General features: G+C 41.1%; 1 protein-coding gene across 4 annotated transcripts in view; it reads right to left on the bottom strand.

The window, feature by feature from the left end:
• robo3 (roundabout, axon guidance receptor, homolog 3 (Drosophila)) overlaps positions 1-24,895 on the bottom strand; it is a 167,354-nt gene that overhangs the window by 48,705 nt on the left and 93,754 nt on the right. For all 4 annotated transcript variants that reach the window (XM_087847115.1, XM_087847112.1, XM_087847113.1 and 1 more), the window contains exons 3-4: positions 2,380-2,537; positions 1,721-1,841 (exon numbers count right to left, since the gene is read on the bottom strand). In XM_087847115.1, the coding sequence (XP_087703241.1) occupies positions 1,721-1,841; positions 2,380-2,537 (279 nt within the window). The remainder of the gene's footprint in view (positions 1-1,720; positions 1,842-2,379; positions 2,538-24,895) is intronic.

The raw sequence follows: 24,895 nt of genomic DNA, 5'->3' as shown, positions 1-24,895 counted from the left end.
TCTGAACACAATTAAACTTTTATTAAGACAAAACGAGGAACAAAATAACCCCACATCAAATCACACACAAGCTGGTAATAAATATTTACCAGCTGTTGTTAGCAGTATCTCAAAATTGACAGAGGCTGTCTAGCATTGGAAGTAGATTGCTGCAGTAGGTTAAATTCAATACTCAGCAAATAAAAGCTTTTAAATACCAAAGTCCAATCATCACAGTGAAACATGTTGGAGAATCAAGTAAGACTAAGGCTACGTCCACACGTACACGGGTATTTTTTGAAAACGGAGATTTTCCGTTTTCGTTTTAAAAAATAATCCCGTCCACACGTAAAGGCAGAAATGAAGGAAAACGCTGCTAGGAACATGCCAAAGCAACAGGTGGCGATATATTCCTAACCGTGCAGAAATGTTGGCCAATCAGAAGTCTAGAAGCCTCGGTGGGAAATAGTAAACAAAGCTGGGGCATAGAAGCAGAACTGAGTCGTATGTGTGGAGGGACAGTAACTGTGTGTGTATATGTAAGCATTTAAACACTGCAGAGAGAACAATTAACAGTAACAGTATTGTAGAAATTCATTTCACCGAAACAATAACGTGGCGCACAGTGTGACGTCAAATAAATGCGCACACCTTTGATGCTGCGTTTTCTCCGTTTTTCTCGTCCACACGTAAATGCAAAAACTGAGTTTTCAAAAATATCAACCCTGGAAGGCGTTTTTAGAAATCTCTGTTTTCAGTGACCAAAAACGCCGTTTACGTGTGGACGAAAGGTGCAAACGCATAGAAAAATCTGCGTTTTCAAAAATACCCGGGTACGTGTGGACGTAGCCTAAATAGGCTCAGAGCTGCAGGTATTTCCATGATCGTAGTCATTGTGAAAGCATTCCCCACAGCTGGAGGTATAAAAAGTCGCGGTGGTGAGAAATGTCTTGACAACTTTGCTTAGTCTGTGATTCAGGAGCAGAAAATGGATGGGCAGAAAAAACATTGCAGATGTGCACTGGCTATTATCTTTCAAGTTTGCAGATGGCAGTAATATTAAACATTAGGGAAAGCGCCAAGTCATACATTTTAAGGAACCATAAATTTATAGATTATGCATTACATGCCAGGGTTTGAGTTTACTGCTGCACTACAATGTGCAGAAGGAGCTACATTTTGTGGCCGTGTGGGTGGTGGTGAACAGGAGATCCAAGGGACTGAAAAGAAAATATCAATTCTCCATCCGTTTCCTGGGATCGATACACACTTTGATGCCTGTGGTACTGCTCCACTGAGAGCACAGCAGAGAATCAGAGACGGGAGGAGAAAAGTCAAGAGAGCAAAGCAAAGAGCAGCTGGGTGGGAAAGATGAATCTAATCCTCCAATATCAGCCAAGGAAAGAATGTCCAACCCCAGAAAAATACAGACAGGCACAAAATAGAAGATACTTTCACTGTTTTTTGGAATCTTATAGTGAACATTTTAACACAGTTGAAGCATCAGAGGAATTATATTGATAATTTGGCTTAATATATGAGCCAATTGGCTAACAGCTGGAAGCAAATTAGCTCCAATTTATTCTGTTAACAATTTATCTTTTGCCATTGCATTTGTGTGACCACTACAACAATCAAGCATGCTCCCAAAAGGATATTTGATACTAATAATGTTGACTGTATGACTTCATGTTTAGTTTCCCAGACAATATTTGCTAGCTGAGTGTCGAAAACAACTCACCAAATACCACCAGTTCAGCAGGATCACTGTCTTTTTCTCCAACCATGTTGGTTCCAACGCACACATACATGCCAGCATCACTCTTCCTGGTGTTTGAAATCATCAACTTTCCTCCACGGATCTGAAATCGAGGGGCACCGTAAGTTAAAGACAGAAGGAAGAGCAGGAAGACGAAACAGAAAGGAACAGATGAGTGGAGGAGGGGACAGAGAGAAGACATGGAAAAATGTTGGAAACAGGATATTGAGGCATGTTAGTGAAGAGAGAGAGAAACCACTTAGTCATTTTCAGTGTGTGTTATGACAGATGGCTCTGTGGCTAGTTCTTAAAATTATTTGACAAGGGCTCTAAGCCAGTCGTCACACAAGCATCACTCACTGCTCTGTTTGTGGTAACTAACTTCAATAAGCCGCAATTCATCATTTGGTCATAGTGGGTAATGTGTGTGGAAGTCTGGTTTTAAATATATTCTAAATGTGTCTTTTAACATCTATCAGCTCAGTGTCTTCTGTTAATAGTAATGCAAATTGATGAGTGAAAATTACCTGAAATTTTATTTTAAAAAAGTATAAAAAGCTGACAAGTTGGTAATAAGTTCCACCAGAAGTAAAATGCAATTTAACCTTAAACCAGACTTGTTTAGGTTATTTTTAACTTACAGTAATTCTTTCATCTCGATCATTGACCCGGATGTTGTTTCTCTTCCAAGAAATGGTGGGCTCCGGATGGCCCCTGGGAGGGATGCACTCCATGACAGCCGGCTCCCCTGCTGCCACCACCACATCACTGGGCGTCTGACGGAAATCATCTCTCAGAACTGGGAAAAAAAGGTGAAGATGCGAAGGCAAATGGTAAATGGACTGTCATACAGTGCTTTTCTACTCTACTTGAGCACACAATGCACTTTATGCAAAACATTTCATTCACCTATTCGCACAACACTTTGGTCACCAGTGCTTTCTGTATAGCACTCACACTCCAGTGAATGCATTGGAAAACAACTTGGGGTTCAGTCTCTAACCAATAGATACTTGGCTTGCAGAAGCCAAGTATCCTGCTCTCTGTAGCTGGCTTAGAACGAGTGTAAACCTTTTGCTGTTTAAATGGGTTTAAATTGTCATATGTGGTAACAACGATATTTAGCCTTTAAAATCAACAAAAAAGGTGAAAAGAAAATCTTAGGGTCGTCTTTCACCGAGTTGAATAATAGGAAACATAGTAAGGCACTGCTGTTGATAATATTGATACTGTGTCCCTGAGGTCTCCATTGACTGGATGTCATTCATGGTTCATCATAGTACATCAATAAAAAAGGCTCTTGTAGGTGGTGCGCACGAGTAGGTAAACAGCTCATTCTGAGGTGAACACACACATTCCCTTGGCAAATATATATGCATAAATACACACAAGAAAAACATGAGCATTCAAACAAACACATCAAATAAATCAACTACATCGACTGCAGGAAGTCACTTTGAATTCAGAAATAACTCCCTTTCTTATGCCTTGCTGGAGTCTATTCATAAAACATGAGAGATTTTTCTTCGGGTCACAGTGCCTCCTTTCAAATTCATCCCTCTGTAGTCAACATCTTGTGGCTTTTACCTGAAGGCATCGGGCTATTTTTTTCTCAGTTCAGTCTCTAGAGCTTTGTGACCTCTTAGATTACAGATGTGGAAGATGGTTTTGTTGTCTGGGATGATGTACTGACAACAATGGTCCATGAGGAACAGGCCAACACCAATGCCGGCCTGCAGGCTGTAAGTCTGGCCTGAGCCACTCTAGGGATTCGCAAGCAACGAAAAGACTTCTGTGTCATTCTTATCTGCTCCAGACACCCTCCAAAAAGCCTCTCTAACTGATCTGAAAAGTAAATCAAGCCATATTTTCTTAAGTATTTATTAAGAAACTTCCAAAGTCATTCGGCAACTCTTTCAAAGTACAATTTTGAGTGGTTTTACAGTTCTGCCCTAAAATATTCCACAACGTTTTCTTTGAACGCATGAGGAGACAAGAGATTTGAACATCAAGGAGCTGATAGATGATTAATTGATGTAAGAGGATGGTATGTCTGATTTTTATACATTATGGGGATCTCGCTGATATCAGTATATATCAATATAATAACATTCCAATCATGTCTCTCAAGTCTCTCCCGAGTGTTCAAAGATCTGCATGGATTTTATGGCTGTCAAACAGAGAGAAAGCTGTTACTTCATCTTAAAAGTGCAAGTCATGTCAAAAACTGGCATCCTAATTTACACTGGCAGTTCTTCACAGACTACTCAGAAAAGCTGTCGAGTATATCACCTCCCCGTGAAAGCACAAAACTTATTTAAAATGCCCTGTGCACAAAACTGACAGATATGTTTGTGACGTTCGGGGGAAATTTCAAAGGGTTGTCTTGCTGTTGCATAACATGTACAACAAATTAAATGCAATTCCCCAAATTTGAGGTATGAATAAGTTGGAGATTTTAGACCAGAGAAAGAAGTTGCATTATTGTGTGAGTGCTCTTTTTACTGCAGCGGTCCCCAACCCCCGGGCCACGAACCGGTACCGGTCGGTAAGTCGTTTGGTACCAGGCTCAGGTGTGAAACTTATGGTTTTCAGGGTTTTTATTGGTTTTTATCATTATTGTTTATCATTTTTATCATTTCCCTGGGTCTTTTCCCGTGTGTTATGAATGAATCTCCTTTCTTTTGCTACTGGTACTAGTTTTATTTTGTTGTATTTATCCACGAGCCCTTAAAGGCCAGACCGTGAAAATATTGTCGGACATAAACCAGTCCGTGTTACAAAAGAGGTTGGGGATCACTGTTTTACTGCATTAGTACCAGTACATTTCTACTGGTCTCCCAAGTGTACATCACATGGCTTGTGCCGCTACATGCTAAAGACAGCTACTGAATATAGAAAAGAATGTGTTTCCTGCTGCTTCCTATTTAAAAAGGCCATTTTCTATTAATTACCAGTTGCGCCATTATGCCAGACACAGACTGGCTGTAGTTTGTAATACCCACCTGCTGTGGTGGAAACTACAAAAATCGGTGTTGAACGTGTGTTACTCTTATGCTCAAAGATATCAGACCAATAATCAGATCAGATCATCAGGAACACATAGTTGTGGTGGCTGGTGTAATCCTAGTGTTTAATTTTAAACTCCGCACCAGTGCAGAATTTATGAAAAAGCACTCCAATAAATACGAGATAATCTCTACATTTATGAAACAGGTGGTGGGCTTCATGGTCAAATGACATCTTTACTGACACTAAATTAAAAACTAAATGTTTAGATTTAATCAAAATAATCTATCTTAAATTGTCAGCACAGTACTGTAAGCTAATAGCTTACTGTAAGATATCAAATTTCAGGACTGAGCGAAGATGCTTAAATATATTTATAAGACATGAGTGTCTATGCACACAAGAATATGTGATGGACCTTTGGAGTGAAACAGCAGCTGTAATGTCACAGGCCAACAGGGGAGGGTCACTGGCTCATCTGATTAATGACACATCTCCCCTCATGTCAACGCCCACAGGCCAAGAAAGCCCCCAGGATATTATAGTTATCATCACCATCCATATATCTATCGGCCCATCCATCTATCCATTCATATGAGAGCATTTCTTTATCTGAATCACCTGGCTTTGTGTGGTATCTCAGTGTCAGCCTGTACACCACAAAGGCTCATTCTTCTTCCTGTCAAGATAGCGTTGTGTCGTCTTTGAATGTGAGAGTGGGGATAACTCAGTCAGCTCTGTTTGTAATCAAGGTCATGGGAAACGGGTATATTGGTGTTTCAGCAGACAATAGGATATTTTTCGTTTTCTCATTAGTGAACACAGCTGGTGCTTATGTTTGCCTTGATAAAATACATGTCTACTCAGTTCATTTGAACTACTATGTTACCGTTGTCTTTATCTGTGCCTCTTTCGGGGTGAAAACGACAGCTTATGACTGCATTTTGCTCCATATCCTGATGGCCAATTACTTTGCCACAGAGTATTTGGGGCTTGCTGAATCCCACTGGTCACTCCAATCCTTGTTTGATATGCCAAACTACGCCCCTGACCTTATCTATGCCTGCTGCCAACATTTCTCTTAACCACTATTCATAGCAGATTACAAAAACCTGACTAAATTGCTCAGGATCCCATCTTGTCACGCAAAGTGAGAAATGAAATAGGACAGCTGATTGGACCGCAGGTCTGAATTACCATGCTGTGGGGTTAAAGGACTGCAGCGATGACCTGTCACACACCACAGTGAAATCATGGCTCCAGGGGCCCTTGATCCTTCCCATTCTACCCCTCCACAAGCACCAAAACCTGAGCAAAAAAAGGGTCTCTAGATGTTAATTAGGCACCGGCACTTACCTAGAGGCCCTTGGGGGCCCAAATTAAGAGGGTGCACTTTGACCCTTTCTTTAAACCCCTTCAACAAAGCCAGAGTAATCCCCACCACTGGGCTTGAATGCTGCACTTTAATCAAAGCACAGACATAGAAAATAAGGAGATACGAGACACAAGATTAAAGTGAAAATCCTGCAAATGGACAGTGAAAAGCTTCTCCCATTCAAATACATACAACTATGACAATACACATTTGTCCAAATTCAAACAGTTGTGGACAATGTTGTGGCAAAATGGGATTTCTTTATTTGTCAGCTATTTCATTCATTGTGGTATTTAAACCAAGCATTTCTGATCATTTCATATTTGATAACAATTTTACATTTCAATTTTATTTTAGATATATATTTGTCCAGCTTATTATCCCAGCAGGGTACCTGACGACCGCCAAGGCGTGAGTTCTGAATGAAAGAAAGATCTTGAAGGAAATGAAATATGTTGTTCTTCCCATTCAGCTGACTCCTCAGGAATTGCCTTATTCTCTGCAGGTATTTGGTGTTTGCAGCTTTCCTAGTGGCCTCTTCACGGTTCCTATTTTTGTGTGGTTTCACGATACTTGTAGACCATCCTCAGTGTCTGCAATGTTGCTTTCTGGTAGTGCAATCTCCTCATTCTGTCTGTTCTGGACAGAGCATCTCCTTGATAATTCCCATGCTTGATGTTGACTCAAGCAATTGGTTTGAAGTTGGCCTAGTATTGTTCTTCACATCCCATTGAACACTTGCTAAGGACTCTTAGGGTCCTGTTGATCTTGTACACTTTTAGGCATTATTGTGTGATCCATGTATGGTCAAAAAGACTCCGTTTTAAGGTTTTATATGTCAAAACATAATTACAAAAACACATTCCTTCCTTCTTGAACCTTGCCAAATTTCAAATTATTAAATGGTAAATGGCCTGTATTTGTATAGCGCTTTACTAGTCCTTAAAGTACAAACATTAGATGAACAACAACACGACTTGTTACATTGTTGCATAATATTTAACTGCATGATTTATCAAAAATGAAGCCACAAAACCAAAAACACTGTGTGATCCCATATTTAATAGCTTGTAAAACCACCTTCAGCACTCCAAGTAATTATGTTCTATACAACTCTTAGTCTCTTCCATCTCTGTGAAAGGATTTCTTTATAAAGTTACTTTAGTTCCTTGAGATTTGCAGAAATTCCTTTATGCACATCCCTCTTAAGGTTCCGCCACAACATTTCAATGTGGTTGATGTCTGGACTTTGATTAGGCACCTTAATTCTTGTTTTGTTGATTCTGATACGCTGTGTTTGTTTTTTGTCAAACATGGCACTGTGCATTATGGTCAAGAAACAAGAGGTAGTCACACTTGATGATTTAATAATCTGATAAGAAGCATCTGGCAGCTTCTTTCTCTCTTAATTCCTACACACTTCACACACTGTTTCTGCATTTTGGCTTAATTTTTGCAACATAAAAATTTAAATTGTACAATATGTCATGGTTTGTTGCTCATTAAAATCTCATTTTAAGACTTGTCAAAGAGCAGAGTGCTCAGCAGATATTTTGCGTTCATTTCTTAATAGAACAAGCTTTAAACATCTTAATTCATATACTTTTAAGCAATGCTAAATGGTCTCTATGGATTCATTCAGAACCCTAAAACCTAAACTTTTCACCATACTGCTCTCAAACAAAGTTCCCAAATAGACCAGTTTGGGTATTTTTAACAAGAATTTTATCAACAAAAAACCCAGACGAGAAACTAATCACCCACTTAAACAATAGTTAAAGAGATTTCTTTTTGCATCCACACTTTTAATCTCTTGAAAACAGATTTACACATCATCACCCTCTCTTACGTGCTACCATATCTGTTTGATTACTGTCAGCCTTTCCACAACTGCTTGTAGTGTACAAAATGATTGATTTGAAAATTATAGAGTACTCATCCTGAAAATGAAGCCATCATAGAAGCTAATCTGTTTCATAAAAAACAAAGTACAGAAGTAATATTTTTTTGTGACCAAGAGACTAGTGTGATTTACCACGTGGGTAAAGTATAAGGACACTTCTGTATATCAGTGCACCATTTAAGCATTTAATTGGACATAAAAAACACCTCTGGGGGTGAGCTCTGGCTCACTTTTAATTAAATGCCTTTATCACTGTCATTAATGTTCCGAGGAGTGAAAGACACACACACACACAAAATAATAAATATTCATACGGTGGAAGGAGGGGGAACTGAAAGAAAGCGTCAGGTTCAAGCTCTGCTGTGGGGGATTGAGCTGGTCATGTGTCAATCCATCAGCTTACATCCTTTCCTGACATGAAGCAATCTGCTTTGGTGTAAACACATGCAAAGACATGCTGATGTTTTTTGCTCCTTTGCTCAAGTACAACATCCTTCTTATCCCTTTATCAGGCCTGCTTAGACACACACACACACACACACACACACACACACACAAACACATATACATACATCTTATCTGTTCCCTATAGGTGCTGCTTGTTCCTCAAGGCAATATCTGTCTAGGCCCTCAGGCCCATCAGGGGCCCTCATCAGAAGCCACCTTCTATCAGCCACTGTCATTACCCCGAGTGGACCCCCTCCGATCCCTATCAGCCGTTACACCATGATGAAACGGCCCACGCAGGATATTGGTGTGTATGCGTGTTGCTTCCCTGGTGATGGAAGGCCTTTGGAGGACGTGGGGGAGGTGGGGGTCTCACAGTTGGAGACAGATGTCCTTGTAAGCACCATCCTCCTCCTCCTCCTCACCACACCCAATACATATACTCACACTTGTGCAGATATGCTGCACAGCAGCTGTAGCAGCAAATACAGTAAAGCACCGTCTGCATCCAATATGACCAGCTCAGAGCAATCTACAGGCTGACTGGAGATTACAAATCCCCTGCAGTGCACGCACACACACACACACACACACACACACACACACACACACACACACACACTGTGATGAAGCTCTTACCATTTCTTTATCTACATTCGCTGACCTGAAATGTGGAATGCCATGACTTGGTTTGAAGTGCAATTCCATTTTGTGTCCCGGTGCTGCCATTTAGTTTTTTGACCTGTGTATTTTATGGCCTTGACTAAACGACATAATGTGGTTTAGGTTCCTGGAAATGCTCGTGTGGCCGTTAGTAAAATTGAGCTGAAGTTAAATGAATGAGAATCACATCAAGAGGATATTTCAGTAATTCCTTTGAGAAGCCCACAAGGGTCACCTTCTCAGCCCAAGTAGTGCTGCTTGATGCCTCCCCCTTCAAGAACACACTTGGATAACGTGTTCACTGATGTCAGGTCCACTTCCACCAACAAATGCATTCCCTCCATCTTCTTTTGTTCCTTAATGTGCCATAGCACGAGCGCTACTGCTGAGTCCATTTAACAGCCACAGCAGCTGGCCCACCCCCACCCACCCACCCAACCTTAACAAGACTCTCTCCATGCAACCACTAAACCTAATGGCTGCTCTCACTAGATATACTGATAAGAGCACAAAAAACTATTTCCTTGTTTAGATGGAAAAAATTAGGTCCTAAAGCCTGAGAACTAAGACACTTTGATTAAAAGGGTCGTGCATTGAAATGAAAGCAACTCAAATAATAAATTTGATAGAGCACTGGAGTGGCTACCAATCCTGGACAGAAGCTGACAGAAAAATCTCTGCAGTCCAAATTAACATTACACGAAAGCCCTAGCATGTCTCACAGCAAACCCCTGGAAAACCAATTATTAGCCACTGTGCTCAGACAACACTGAAATGACATCCACAAGTCCCCATGATGCATTACAAGCAGATTATAAGCCTGTTATTAGCATAGATTAACCTCCTCTTACAACACAATCATGAAGCAAGAAAATTACATTGGATTCAATATTCATGTCATGCTCTGATTCTGTTTACGATGCTTTAATATATACTATCACAGTCACTTAATATAAATTACCACCCAAAATTGAAATAAGCGCTAAAATGTGAGAAATCAAGAGTGCCCCTCTCCTCTTTGGGGCAGGGGGAAAACAGATAAAGTTATCTGTCAAATGGTAAATGGCTTGTATTTGTATAGCGCTTTACTTTGGGGAAAAAGGCTTTTAAATACGCTGCCCCTGCTTCCTGGATTAATCTGCAGAAGGAACTGAAATGATCAGAATTGGTTAGTCTGTGTTAAAGGAACGAGAGAATAACTCTTTTACTCAGTGTGATTGTTTTTAATGTACTCTTAATTTGATCTGTTATTGTATATTTTACACATGTTGGTATGGGATATTGTATTTGTTTTAAATGTTATATACTTATGTGGTATGTGTATTTTGACCGTTGTTGCCATGATGCCAGGTCTCTCTTGAAAATGAGATTTTTAATCTCAATGAGATTTTCTACCTGGATAAATAAAGGACTAATAATTAGTCCCTATGGACCCCAAAGCGCTTTACATTTCAAGGTGCGATGTTTCATGGCTTTTATTGCAGCCTAAATGCCTAGCAATGTCAGTGGTCTCAGTGTCTTATCAAACCCAGACATGTTGAAAAGGTGATAGTGTAAGGATGGATGAGGAGCAGCAAGTACTGGGTAGTAGTGGTTAAGAGGCAATGCTTGACAGTCTAGAGTTAATATGACTGTGAGGCCACATCGTCTCGCCCCACATGCATCAGCGAGACGACACAAAAGGCGCTCATTATCTCACACAGACTAGAGGGACGCTAGTGTGTGTGTGTGTGTGTTGTTGGAAGATCAGACCAACTTGGAAGCACAACGTTAGTTCGGAATTGCATCGTGACATGTACCTTACTTGATGTGGTTCATGCTTTATATGTTTGTTTGTTTGTTTTTTCAAAAATGACCTCAGACAAGAAAGCCTCATTTCTGTTGTTTACTACCGAAGAAATGTAAACTTTTTAAAATTATGCCAATTTGACAATTATGCCAAGCCTTTGCTCTGCTTCATTTCAGCAGCAGGTAATGTTCATATGTTGAGTTTATCTATACATACAGTGGGGCAAAAAAGTATTTAGTCAGCCACCGATTGTGCAAGTTCCCCCACTTAAAATGATGACAGAGGTCAGTAATTTGCACCAGAGGTACACTTCAACTGTGAGAGACAGAATGTGAAAAAAAAATCCATGAATTCACATGGTAGGATTTGTAAAGAATTTATTCGTAAATCAGGGTGGAAAATAAGTATTTGGTCACCTCAAACAAGGAAAATCCCTGGCTCTCACAGACCTGTAACGTCTTCTGTAAGAAGCTTTTCTGTCCCCCACTCGTTACCTGTATGAATGGCACCTGTTTGACCTCATCATCTGTATAAAAGACACCTGTCCACAGCCTCAACCAGTCAGACTCCAAACTCCGCCATGGCCAAGACCAAAGAGCTTTCGAAGGACACCAGGAAAAGAATTGTAGACCTGCACCAGACTGGGAAGAGTGAATCTACAATAGGCAAGCAGCTTGGTGTGAAAAAATCAACTGTGGGAGCAATCATCAGAAAATGGAAGACATACAAGACCACTGATAATCTCCCTCGATCTGGGGCTCCACGCAAGATCTCATCCCGTGGGGTCAAAATGATCATGAGAACGGTGAGCAAAGATCCCAGAACCACACGGGGGGACCTGGTGAATGACCTGCAGAGAGCTGGGACCAAAGTAACAAAGGTCACCATCAGTAACACACTACAACGGCAGGGAATCAAATCCCGCAGTGCCAGACGTGTTCTGCTGCTGAAGCCAGTGCATGTCCAGGCCCGTCTGAAGTTTGCCAGAGAGCACATGGATGATACAGCAGAGGATTGGGAGAATGTCATGTGGTCAGATGAAACCAAAGTAGAACTTTTTGGTATAAACTCAACTCGTCGTGTTTGGAGGAAGAAGAATACTGAGTTGCATCCCAAGAACACCATACCTACTGTGAAGCATGGGGGTGGAAACATCATGCTATGGGGCTGTTTTTCTGCCAAGGGGACAGGACGACTGATCCGTGTTAAGGATTCAGAATGAATGGGGCCAAGTATCGTGAGATTTTGAGCCAAAACCTCCTTCCATCAGTGAGAACTTTGAAGATGAAACGAGGCTGGGTCTTCCAACATGACAATGATCCAAAACACACTGCCCGGGCAACAAAGGAGTGGCTCCGTAAGAAGCATTTGAAAGTCCTGGAGTGGCCTAGCCAGTCTCCAGACCTCAACCCCATAGAAAATCTGTGGCGGGAGTTGAAAGTCCGTGTTGCTCGGCGACAGCCCCAAAACATCACTGCTCTTGAGAAGATCTGCATGGAGGAATGGGCCAAAATACCAGCTACTGTGTGTGCAAACCTGGTAAAGACCTATAGTAAACGTTTGACCTCTGTTATTGCCAACAAAGGTTATGTTACAAAGTATTGAGTTGTATTTTTGTTATTGACCAAATACTTATTTTCCACCCTGATTTACGAATAAATTCTTTACAAATCCTACCATGTGAATTCATGGATTTTTTTTTTCACATTCTGTCTCTCACAGTTGAAGTGTACCTCTGGTGCAAATTACTGACCTCTGTCATCATTCTAAGTGGGGGAACTTGCACAATCGGTGGCTGACTAAATACTTTTTTGCCCCACTGTATATATATATAAAAAACACCCAGCACGCCCCTGCGGGCGGTTTATCCTTCAAGCTTGGGTCCTCTACCAGAGGCCTGGGAGCTTGAGGGTCCTGCGCAGTATCTTAGCTGTTCCCAGGACTGCGCTCTTCTGGACAGAGATCTTCGCTGTTGTTCCCGGGATCTGCTGGAGCCACTTGCCTAGCTTGGGAGTCACCGCACCTAGTGCTCTGATTACCACGGGGACCACCGTTACCTTCACCCTCCACATCCTCCCGAGCTCTTCTCTGAGCCCTTGGTATTTCTCCAGCTTCTCGTGTTCCTTCTTTCTGATGTTGCTGTCATTCGGAACCGCTACATCGATCACTACGGCTGTCTTCTCATGTTTGTCTACCACCACTATGTCCGGTTGGTTAGCCACCGCCATTTTGTCCGTCTGTATCTGGAAGTCCCAAAGGATCTTAGCTTGGTCATTCTCCACCACCCTTGGGGGCGTCTCCTATTTTGTGCCTCTGTGCTGTCTTTCAGTCCAGCTTTGTCCAGCCACTGGTAGGATTTCTGGATATCAGCCACCTCCTCTATCTGCCGGTGGTACATACCGTGCATACCCTGCACGGTATATATATATGTATATGTATATATGTATATGTATATGTATATATATATATGTATATATTAGGGGTGCAACGATACTCGTATCGATATTGAACCGTTCGATACAGTGCTTTCGGTTCGATACGCATATGTATCGAACAATACAACATTTTTAATTTATTTTATCAACTTTCCTTCTGACGATGCTGTCTGTGTTGAGCGCTCAGTGGATCTGCGCTCGACAGTGCAGCCTAGGCGGAGTAGTCGAACGCAGATTCACTGAGCGCAGGGCAAGCTAGCTAGACAGAAGCTAAGCTCTCCTTACAACATGGCAAATTGAACCTCCCCCACCCTCATTCAGATCTGGCGTTTGGAACTATTTTGGTTTTCATGTGATGTATGACCCTGAAGGTAAGCGCGTCATGGACAAAAGTAAAACAGTATGTCGGATGTGCCAGCAATGCTCAATTACATGGGTGGGAACTAGTGTGTTAGCGCAGTTAGCTCGTTAACGTGTTGGCCGTCCAGCCCCACGCACGGGGCGATCCACGGTAGCTCGTTAACAGAGATTTGCCGTGTTGTGGCGTTAACGTCATTTCAACGAGATTTACGCTGACAGCACTAGTGGGAACACAACGAATATGACTGCACATTTACGCCCACATCATCCTAGTGCAAAGACAAGTGGAAGCAGACAAAAACAACAAGCACGCATGCTACAAACTTTACCCGAGTCATTTAGACAGACGTTAGCACATGATTCTCCTTATGGGGACCTGATATGTTTAATATGCTGCTGAGAATATAGCCCAGAAGAAGCGTATAGTATAGCTTTTATTTTGGAAAGAGACATTTCTCCATAATAAACTCTTTTCCAAAGATGAGTGATTTCTCGATCAGATACAGGGCTCGCAAAATCGCTAGCCCGACGTCCAGGGGCTAGCGATTTTTCCAGTCGGGCTACCAAAATCTATCTCTGCCCTGCCTGTCGGGCTATCGTAGGAAGGAAAAATATATGTCAATGCTTTTGCATTCTTTCGGAAATGTAGCTGGGTAATTATGTCATTGGCATCGGTGAGCCACTGTCAATATGTGACATATTGAAATCGCGTTTGAATTTGCGCTTGTTTTTTGCTTTCACTTTGCAATCGCGCTAACTGTGTATAGAGAGCGACAGCACTGATTGGTGAGTGATGATAATTTGCGCACCAATTCCTCTGGCATCGTCTTATCAATCGTTAGCTTACTATGCAAACATGACAAGTGAAATCTCCCGCAGCAAGCTTAAACATGTGAGAGGTTGATCGCGCAGAGAATCGCTGAGCGTTATGTGAATGCGTGTGTAAAAGCAGCAGGATATATATTTTAGTTCTGCTGAGCCAAATAAGACAGGTCAGGGTGAAGAAGTGACAGCCAAAGAAAAGCTTACCACAAAACGGAAACGTTATGACAAATCAGACTATAAGGCAAAAAGAAAGTGCAGCTTTATGGTTTCATGGACAAAAGAATTTCTGTGGCTGCAATATCAGAATCAGAATCAGAAAGGGTTTTATTGCCAAATGTTGAGCAGGTTTACAACATTAGGAAATTGCTGTGGTACTTAGTGCAAACATACTGTCATATAACGCTTAAATATGACGAGCTAAATAACCAGGGGTGCACATAAGTGTTCCGCAGTGGTCCGCAGGTGCGCATTCGCTGTCAAAATAAAAAACGTGCACAAGATAAGAAGTTGCAACACGTGTTTGCGTACATAAGATTTTCAGGAGGAGGACAGACATTTGTTTAGAACTCTTAAAGATGTCGAAGAAGCTCCTTTAAGCAATTTCTTTGGTGTTCCTCCACCTCCAAAGAAATGTCAGAAGGAGTCCGAACCCCAAAAGAAGCGCGTATTCTCGGAAAAGTGGTTGCAGGAGGTGAGCTGGCTTCAAACAAATGATGAACGCACAGAGATGTGGTGCAGAATGTGCCGTGAAAATTTAATAAATGACAAATTAAAAAGGCATGAACATTTTTTTTTGTATCGAAAAAATATCGAACCGTGACACCAAAGTATCGAACCGAACCAAACCGTGAATTTTGTGTATCGTTGCACCCCTAGTGAAATATATATATATATATATATATATATATATATATATATATATATATATATATATACACATGCTATATTACTTTGACACAAGTGTCAGTTTTCTTTTTATACATAGATATAAAAATATAGATATGTAATGATAAATTATCTTAATTATAATATCTCTGATTATCTGAGTCAAAGTCTAATCAAATTGAATCACATCGAATCAGGACCTTGTGAGTCGGAATCGATACCCAGCCCTGTTTCCAGAGTGGGAGAAACTAAAAGCTACCATGAATATCAATTGAATCAAATGCCATCAGTACATATTAAATGGTTCTGGTTCTGATGGCAGACTTAACCTCTTAAAAAGGAGTTCTTCTTTCCCACTGTCACCAACTTATTACTCATTCTTTTTCAGCTATTTATTAATAAGTGACTTTTATGTATATATATATGCCTGTATATATTGTGCTATTCTTAGTTAGTGTATTGTCTGTCTTTGTTAATGTTTGTTTATAATGGAGCACTGTAATGAAAAATAATTTCCCCTAGGAATCAATAAAGTATTCTGATTCTGATAAAGGATTCTCTCATTTTTGAGTTTCTTTCTCTAATGTGGTGTTTATTTTAGAACATAAAGAATCTCTTTCGTGAATATCATTAAGTGGCACTCTATAAATTCAACAAATTCAATTCAACTGAAAAAATAATCAAAATAATCTTTGCAATAAAAATAAAATAATAAATAATCCTGGAGATGGTAGGACGTAAATATAATTTGTATAAACAAAGGCTGGATTTGCCAGGTGATAGTCAAATCCAGCCAATTTTAAGCAGATTAATGGTCGTTTAAAAGAAAACCCCACAAACACTGTGGTGCACGTTATTCTGGAGCACCAATATATATCATGCTCATATGATATCAAAGGCCTTGGCAAACCCTGCAGGTCTCTTGCTGGATCTTTGCTATCCCTCCCTTTCTTCCCCCTTACACTTGGACGCACACTCATGAACCCACTCAGAGCTGAACAAGCCTGAGGCAATTCTAGGTCCATTTGATTGAAATAGCCATATTTCAAGTCAAGTGGGGGGCCATATTAAAATACTACTTGGCAGGCAAAATCTTCTCACGCTGAAGAAGCCCTACAGCTCTCCTGCCCAACCCTAGCCCGGCCCCTCCCACTAACAAAAGACTAATAAAAATCTCCCAAGTTTGTGCAAACAAACACAAATGAAGCCAGTTTACTGTACACTATGACACACAAACATATTTTCATTTGAATGCAAATCCTTCCAACATCAGAGAATGGAGCGTGTTCACCTATGTGTGGTTCAGCAGAAGGTTCTCATCCCAATTCTGAGCATGCTGAATCTCTGGCTGTGCTCACCCACCCAGCAACCTTGAGGTTAATCCACTGCAAAACTCCACTGGCACGTCGTGCCATGTGTGTCTGTGTATGTGTGAAAGAGAGCACACGAACTCTGTGCCTTTTTATTTCCATCTTCGTGTTTCAGAGCAATTCCTGGTGGGATGCACATGACTCCCCAGACCTGGGCAACGTGCAGACCAAACTATGTGCTGACACTTTAATGCTTTAGGAATTAAACTAACACCGGTGGCTCCCTGGCTCATGAAAGTAATAGGAAGCCATAGCATGGACCAACAGAGGTATTCTTTAAACAGAGAAGCCAGCTGTCCCTGACTTCTGACCTTTCATCTGCAGCTAGAAGTAAGAAAAAAACAATTTCCTGGTGTGGATCAATACAATCACATTATCAAAAAGCTTTAGTTAAGATTTATTTCTACACTGCCATATAGTCCTTACAGGAATTTATGATATACAGTGCTAGATTGTGACCTCTAGACGGGGTATGGTCAAGGTGAATGGCTGTTCAATGTTCAGTCTATATCAGATCTATCAACTAAATGAAGTTGTGTGCTGATTTAGTGGTTCATGGTTTCCAAAAGTGTATGTTTGATGATAAAAAAGAAGGCAGTTGATTATCTTGGATTGATAGTAAAGGACTTTTTGTTAATTTGAAACTGGTATACATCGTCTGGGGAGCATATGAAGTTGAATCCTGAAGCCACACAATGGTTTGTTCCCCCCCAAAAAAGAATGCTCCTCACATGGACATGATGATGAGATGGAGACATATCACGTCTCCTCAAATTACCACAGCTATTTGTGAAATAGTCAAACTATTTGTCAATATTTAACTCAGCTTGAGTGGAATAAAATGGTCAGGCGATGTAGCTCACACGTGATCTGACAGGGTTGTGGGGGAAAAGCTCACAAGAACAATCTCCCAGCACAAACATACACACACATCTTGGAGAGGGTTTAAAGGCCATTTTCTGCTTCAGTTGGAAATGTGCCATGCCTTTAGCAAGCAAGCAAAAGAGGAGATGAAACAGCATTTTGATGAGAGTCGTTTGGCAAAAACAAGATGGGAAAAACAATTCAAAGAAAAAACATTTGGACCACAAGTTACAAAAAGCAAGAGAAAGGAGAGGAGGACATGCAAATATGCACTTAATGTGATATGATGTGCAATTCAATGAATATGTCGACAAATATGAGACTTGGTCAGTAAATGTTTGTATACCACTTATGAGACATATGTGTGTCATGTTACGATTTAATGAATGAAATTATTCCGTTTAAAATGTTCCACATACCAAGGTATGGTGCAGGAATGTGTGTTCATTGATCGCCGAATTGTTTAATCTCCTCTACCCAAACACTTACATTCAGAAAGCATACAAAAGCTTAAACAAGGAGAATTGGCGCATTGGTAATGTATGCATATCATTGCTAAGGAGAACTGAAATGACAATCCTCTCTCCATCTGCCCACCCGCCACCAATACCACCCAAAACGGTTCCCAGAGGGTCCCCCATGACAATACAGAGGTGGTGTACCTCCTGTGTGGTCAGCTAATAAAACAATTGTCTGGCCTTGAAAAGAGGATTACTTTAATCTAGCATCCTGCTGCTCTAGGCACATAACATGAACCTAGAGCAGCAGAATAAAAGGGTCCCTGAGAGCTATTGAGACGCCCATTGTAAAGCAACTGAAGCTCCCCCATCAACCCATAACCCAAGATGCCCTGAACTGACCCTCAGGTCCAATCAAGGCTACTGTAGTTCATCCATCTGGAAAACCATAAACACTCTTTAACTCGACCTTAAGTGAATTGGGGTGCACAGTCAACTATGAACAATGGATGCCCCTACACAACACTATTAATTATTGACTATTGCGTGGGATGGTGGCAATGAGCCTTATTGTTAGAGCTGAATTCAGCTCTAACAATAAGGCAATTCAAGTGAAACTTTATGAGAAGAATTTAGACTATGGTCAGACCAACAATAGCACCTAACCTTAACATAAAACTTGCATAAACCCTGCAGTCACTGAAAAGGAAAAACCACTCTTTCTCTTTTCTTTTTTTTTTGTAAAGTTTTGGCATCTGCTTTAAAATCCCTTTAAATTATTCACTTAATGTTTACTTGGAAATACACTGACAAAAACCAAAGCTAAATCTAGAGAAGCCAAATCACGACAGTTGTCTCAGCAGCGTTGACTGGACACACAGGTACACACACAGCCCCGTCTCTTTTATGCGTTCATGTTCTTTCACTGTTAGGTCACCTTTCCTGCCACACAGTCGAAAGCAGAGAGGTGCAAACCGGTCATTGACACATGCAACATAAGCATCTTTCTGTTGGAGACAAGCCGGTGTCTGTGTCAACTAACCCCTTGTCAGCTCTCTCTGTCCACTTAAACAACTTATGGCTGTTGCCCAACTGATGCAGCAGCTCTCCCTATTGAAAACACTCAAATGTGTTCACATAGCTGGAGCAGATGGTCCAAACTTGCATCCTGCCATGTGCCCAGACTTTTTAGGCTTTTTAGCCTGTTTGTGTGCCATGCCAGATCATAACCCTCCACTAACAGGGAAGGGGTGGCTGTGGTAAGACTGAGGGAGGGAACAGCAACAGTTTTAATTTTCCGCCCTGTCAACAAACTCCAAAAACAGATGGATCTTGGAGCAGAAATCCCTTTAGCTCTGCTTGAATGAATAAAGCCCCTGTTCACTGACCTTTTCTAACACAAATGCATCCTAAGGAGAAATGAATCTTGTGCAAATACACACCAGTAGAAATCAATAAGCATTCTCCACAGCCGTTTGCCCTCATAGCTGCCATTTGCACATAGGTCAAATATGCTTAAGTCCCCCTGAAATGCCTCTTTTACCACAAAGAACTGCTGATCTGTATTATTCTGGCATTGAATAATCAAAAAGGAAAACTTTTGTGGCTAAATGAAGATGTAAACCAGTAAGGACTGTGACCATGCAGGATCAGAATAACACACCTCACATATCTCAGAATGGCACATATCAAACTACAGAAACTTTCCAAAATGAACTAAATTGTGACAAATGGGTAGGAGTAAAGACCAAAGCCACTTTGACAACAGCCAAATACCTGAGTGCTCCTCATCAGCACCATAGAGTATGTGTCAAGAGTAGGGATGGGTACCGGTATCCGTTCTGACATAAACGGTAGTAACCAGACCAAAAAGCAGCGCACATTTTGGTGCTTTATTTCAGTGCTTTTTTCCCCTGAGATGTAATACGCTTTGAATTCTAGCCAATCATTTTACCTTTCCAAGGATAATAGGCGGGCCCAGGTACGTACGTTCTTTTAGAGCAGAGCTACAGATTAAAAATGCCCAAGGCGAAGCGGTCAAAAGTCAGGCTGTACTTCACAGCAAAATATGCAAACTCAGCAGCTGCAACAAGTGCTTTAAGCTGATACTGTGATACTGTCAAAGGAGGTAACACCTCAAATCTGATGAAACACCTGGCAACGGGTTTTTTTCAAAGCTGAGAAATGCACCGTATTTGATAGCTTGCTGCGAGACCTCACACCGAGCTCATCTACTGCGGGTGTGGTGCCTGTTATCGGACCCGGAGTTTGCAACATCCCCAAAGAACCCGAAGAGGAGAGTCCTGGCCCCTAGCCCTGCCAGTGTAGCAGAAATGATGACGGATGATGATGGCAGCAGCAGCCGTTCTTCTCTGCGTGAGTCGCTTAATGTTGTTCGTGTGTAATTTACGTTGAGTAAGCTAACCACGTTATTACATTAATGCATGTAAGGTGAACTAGCAAACACTGTCGTAGTTACATGCGGCTGTCTTCTTGTTTGATGGCAGATACTCCCTTCACCCTGGCCAAAAAGGCTAAAATGACCAAAGAAAAAGAGGGAAACAGCTAAACATGAGAGGTTTTTGGATAAAGTTTGTGTTTTTTCCATTGTTTAAGCTCTGCTTCCAGCCAAGAGTAATACCATATATCCCCTATAGCTGCAGAAAAGGCTAACATTGTTATCTTTTTACAAAAAAACAGCTAAACATAAGAGGTTTTTGGACAAAGTGTGTGTTCTCCATTCTTTAAGCACCGGTTCGAGCACCGGTTCGAGCACTGTTTAAGCACCGGCACCATTTCAAAAGTACCGGTTTGGCACCGATATCGGATAAAACCTAAACGATACCCATCCCTAGTCAAGAGATGTCAGAGAAGGAAACAGTCACGAAACCAGCAACAGGATGCTGGCGGATACACTGAAGTGGGACATTCAGCAAGGCTGATGTTAAAACTCAAGGAATTTATACAGTAAAACATGATTGAATTGCGAAATAATTGAGAGATTGGTCTTAAGTATAATAAGACCACAGCAGTCCTTAGGATACAAGTGAAGAACATAAACTCCTTATTTATATGGAGACAGGGAGCAACGATAATTTAACATTTAACAGTAGTGATTTGGGACAGAAAGATATTTTCTGCTAAGAAATCGTTAGAATCATCATATATATACTTTACCATATTTAACCTAAATTTAGCTCGAGGGGAGCAGTAATGAGAAGCTGTCCAACTACTAGAGCGAGATGACTAATGATTGCTGAATTGACTGACAAATAACAAGGATGACTCTTAAGACTACTTAAGATGGGCTATACACCAATTGAAATGAGATTCCCATCTACTGGGATCTATGATCTAATGATTTTAGGGTTTTAAGTCACCAGGATAGGATGGAACATACTGACTGCACTGCATTGTCCAGCGACTAAATAAAGTCAACCAAAACTAAATCTTCAGTTCTGACAGCTGTTTTCTGCTAATACTCTCCACTGACCTTTCTTTTAATTAAGATGTGCTCATAAACGACAACAATCTGTTGTTTAATAATATAATGACATTCCCAATAGCTCTTGGTTCAGTTACAGCAAAGAGTCCTGCAAACTGCTCTATTTTGAGGCTTAATGTCTACTTGGATACTTGTGCCTCTGTTGCTTTAACAAACGCTCTTTTTATCTGCTCTGTTATAATACTCTGATTGCATTTGATTGATTTCTTTCAAAGCAAGCATTGATTGCGTTTGCCTCTCGTGCTCACTGTATGCCATGAAAGATGCCTGGAACTCTCCAGGATGTGCACTGCTTCATGTTGTTTCTGATGAATTGATGCATTTGTTTTACGCTATCCCCTCCGTAGCTCTTACCAAACTGCCACTTTCCATGATTCTTGTATTTGTCTTGTTTTTTGCCTTGCCGGATATTCCAAGGTTGCATCTCATTATTGCTGTCATTATAGTTGTTGTTCTGCTTTCTCTCTAGCTGTGTTTTATCATGATTCCCCCCTACAGACACTCAGACCGACATTAGCAGCACATTAAAAAACACATAATCTTTATTAATTTCAGTGAGGCTTCTCCATTGGTGCAGTAGGAGTGCAGCTGCAGGGGGCTCAGGCTCAAAAGAGCAGAGCAGTCTGGGTAGGTTTACCCTAGCTCTACTTTTGCCCTGTGCAGAGCAATATCAGGCAATGCAAAACAATGGCCTGTCAACTACATACAAGCAATAATTACAGGAATACATTTAGCATGTAACCTGAAACCGAGTAATTGACTGGTGCTTTATCACCCTTTCAATCTTTGTGTCTACTAAGCTACCAACTTCCAGATTTGCTTTTCTTTCTATTATTCTGTGCCCTGGAGCAATACATTCACAACACACACCCCTTGTGTAGTTCTGCCAGAGGGCTATTGTTGGCCTCAATGAGCTCAAACAGGAGGTCATTATGCATCCTGTAAGACTGCCAACAATGAATTATATTCTTAACCAAATCATGACTAATACATATATGCAGACTAGGGGTGCAAAAGTACATGTGTTCATTCCAAATTGTTCACTGGGATGTTTGGTTTCCTCCCTGTTAGCCAAACTCTTAGAAGCCTATTTACTTTGGCAGCCCTACAACAAAGCAAAATTGTTGTCCATTGGCCCTAACATTTTTCACATTTTTCAGGCAAAAATGGCAAACATTATCTAGTTTCAGTTCCACACTGGTGATTTCTTCTTCTGGTACTTTGTGTGACTGTTGATAACATAAAATAATGCACACATGCACTCTAGGCCGTAAATTTTCTTGGATATGTGTAACAGGCACGATCTGATATTGTTCCTAGACCATCATAATAATAATAAAGGATCAACAGTGCAACTGAACAGTTACGTTGTCGGAGCATTCAGTTAGCATTAGCCAAGAAGTTAGCTAATGCTTTTAAAAACTATCACTAGCAAACCAACATGACTAAAATGAATTTGGGTAACATCACTATGATGATGCAGGAACAACACCAACACATGTGTGCATGTAGTGAGTGGGTGCCATGTTTAGTCAGTTGAACCTTCAAAGCTGGGTCTTCACAGACAGAGAAAACAACCCTTCAGTTGTGCTGATGGCTCAAATGGTTAATTTGAGTTCATCTTGAATATCTTAAAGAACAAATGCAACATATTCATGCTACCAGCTAGCACTGTGATTTAGCAGAGGACCTCGTGTATAAGGCAGTGCAGTGCCTGCGATCAGTAGCGCAGAGACACAATGGGGCGCGATTGGACACAACAGTTGGAGCACGGGACCTTTATTGTTGTCTGCATCCCCCATGGCCTCTGTGTTACACTGTTGTTGAAGAGGGGGAGGAGGCTACATCACCTGTTGTCAATGCCCCCCCCCCACCCTCCGAAACCACCCCCAACCCCCAGTCTAACCCCTCTCCCTTTGGCTTTTGTCTCTCGTAACACACACGCGCGCACACACACTCAATGGTCTAATTAATTCATGGTTATCCTCTGGAGAAGTGTTTGGCTAGTGGGTCTGGCTCAACGACCAGCAGACGGTGGGATCATACAGAGGGGGTTAAGCTGACGGCCTCATTCCGGCCATCTGATCCCCCCTTTCTAAGATCAGAATAACCACCAGCTCTGTGCTCCGCAAGGCCGAGACCTACAATCCCATTAGTGAAGCATGGACACACCTCTGAGGTCACACAAATACACACACACACAAACACAAAGAGGATGGGTCTGTTATCTCTGAGCAACTGAGAGTTCTGCTGCTGCAGAGTTTAGTAGGAGTGGTGATGGTAGTGTCACTCTGTTAGTGCAGTGAATAAAAACAAACACAAACCTTTCCATGGTAAGTATGTAGGTATAGTAAAGGATATTGACCCTGAAGTCCTCATGGAGTCTCATCCACTGAAAATCATATTTTTCATATCAGGCAGCTGGTGGAGAACATTACCATGCTGCTGTGGATGCTAACAAAAATGCTGGGAGGTCTGTATGTGAGACTCAGCAAGCAAATTCTTTGCTAATGAGAGGACTGCTTACTAATGCTATGAGCAACCAATTATGGAGAAGTTACAAGCATCACACTTATTTAAGTGCTGAAGATTTCCAGCTCAATTTTAGATATCAGCATATGTCAATAACCTCTCTTTGAAAGACATCTAAGACATAACGATATGATAACATCAGCTGATTCAAATAGAGTAACAGCTTTAAAAGGCTAACTGAAAAATCTGAAAGGTTATTAACAGTGTGAAAGAGTCTATTAGTAATACAGCCTCCACACACAGGCATTTGAGGATTCTTTGGTTGATGTGGCAAGCAAATGACGAGAGCTGAATGGGGGATGAGATACAATTTCAGAAATCATTGACTATTATGTGATAAGAAAGTGACTTTTTTGTCAGCATTTATAGTTGGACTGCAAACAGATGTCCAATGGAACAGGAGATCTTGGCCCAGACATCTGCTGATATACTGGAAGGCCTGAAACATTGGCTGTTACTCAAAGATACTGAGTCATCAGCTGATAGTCAGTAGGTTTCCAAATTATGCTAGCTTCCACCAGCCTTGTTTCATCTTTAATCACTTGAAGATTATGTTGTTATGTTATGCTATGTTATGTTTTTATACCTTCTTTAAGTGGAAAGCACAAGAATCACACTAAAATGTGATTCAGCAACAACAGCAGCTTTATTTAAATGTCCATTTTCATTCTGGTGTTAACAGCACTGACCTCAGCCTCTGTTTACACTTGCCTGGCTGCGGTATGAGTGCGGGTCAA

Source organism: Neolamprologus brichardi, chromosome 10 (genome assembly GCF_056152115.1).
Source record: "Neolamprologus brichardi isolate AB-2024 chromosome 10, ASM5615211v1, whole genome shotgun sequence".
NCBI classification, from domain to species: Eukaryota; Metazoa; Chordata; class Actinopteri; order Cichliformes; family Cichlidae; genus Neolamprologus; species Neolamprologus brichardi.
This window is presented reverse-complemented; position numbering and strand designations above follow the sequence as displayed.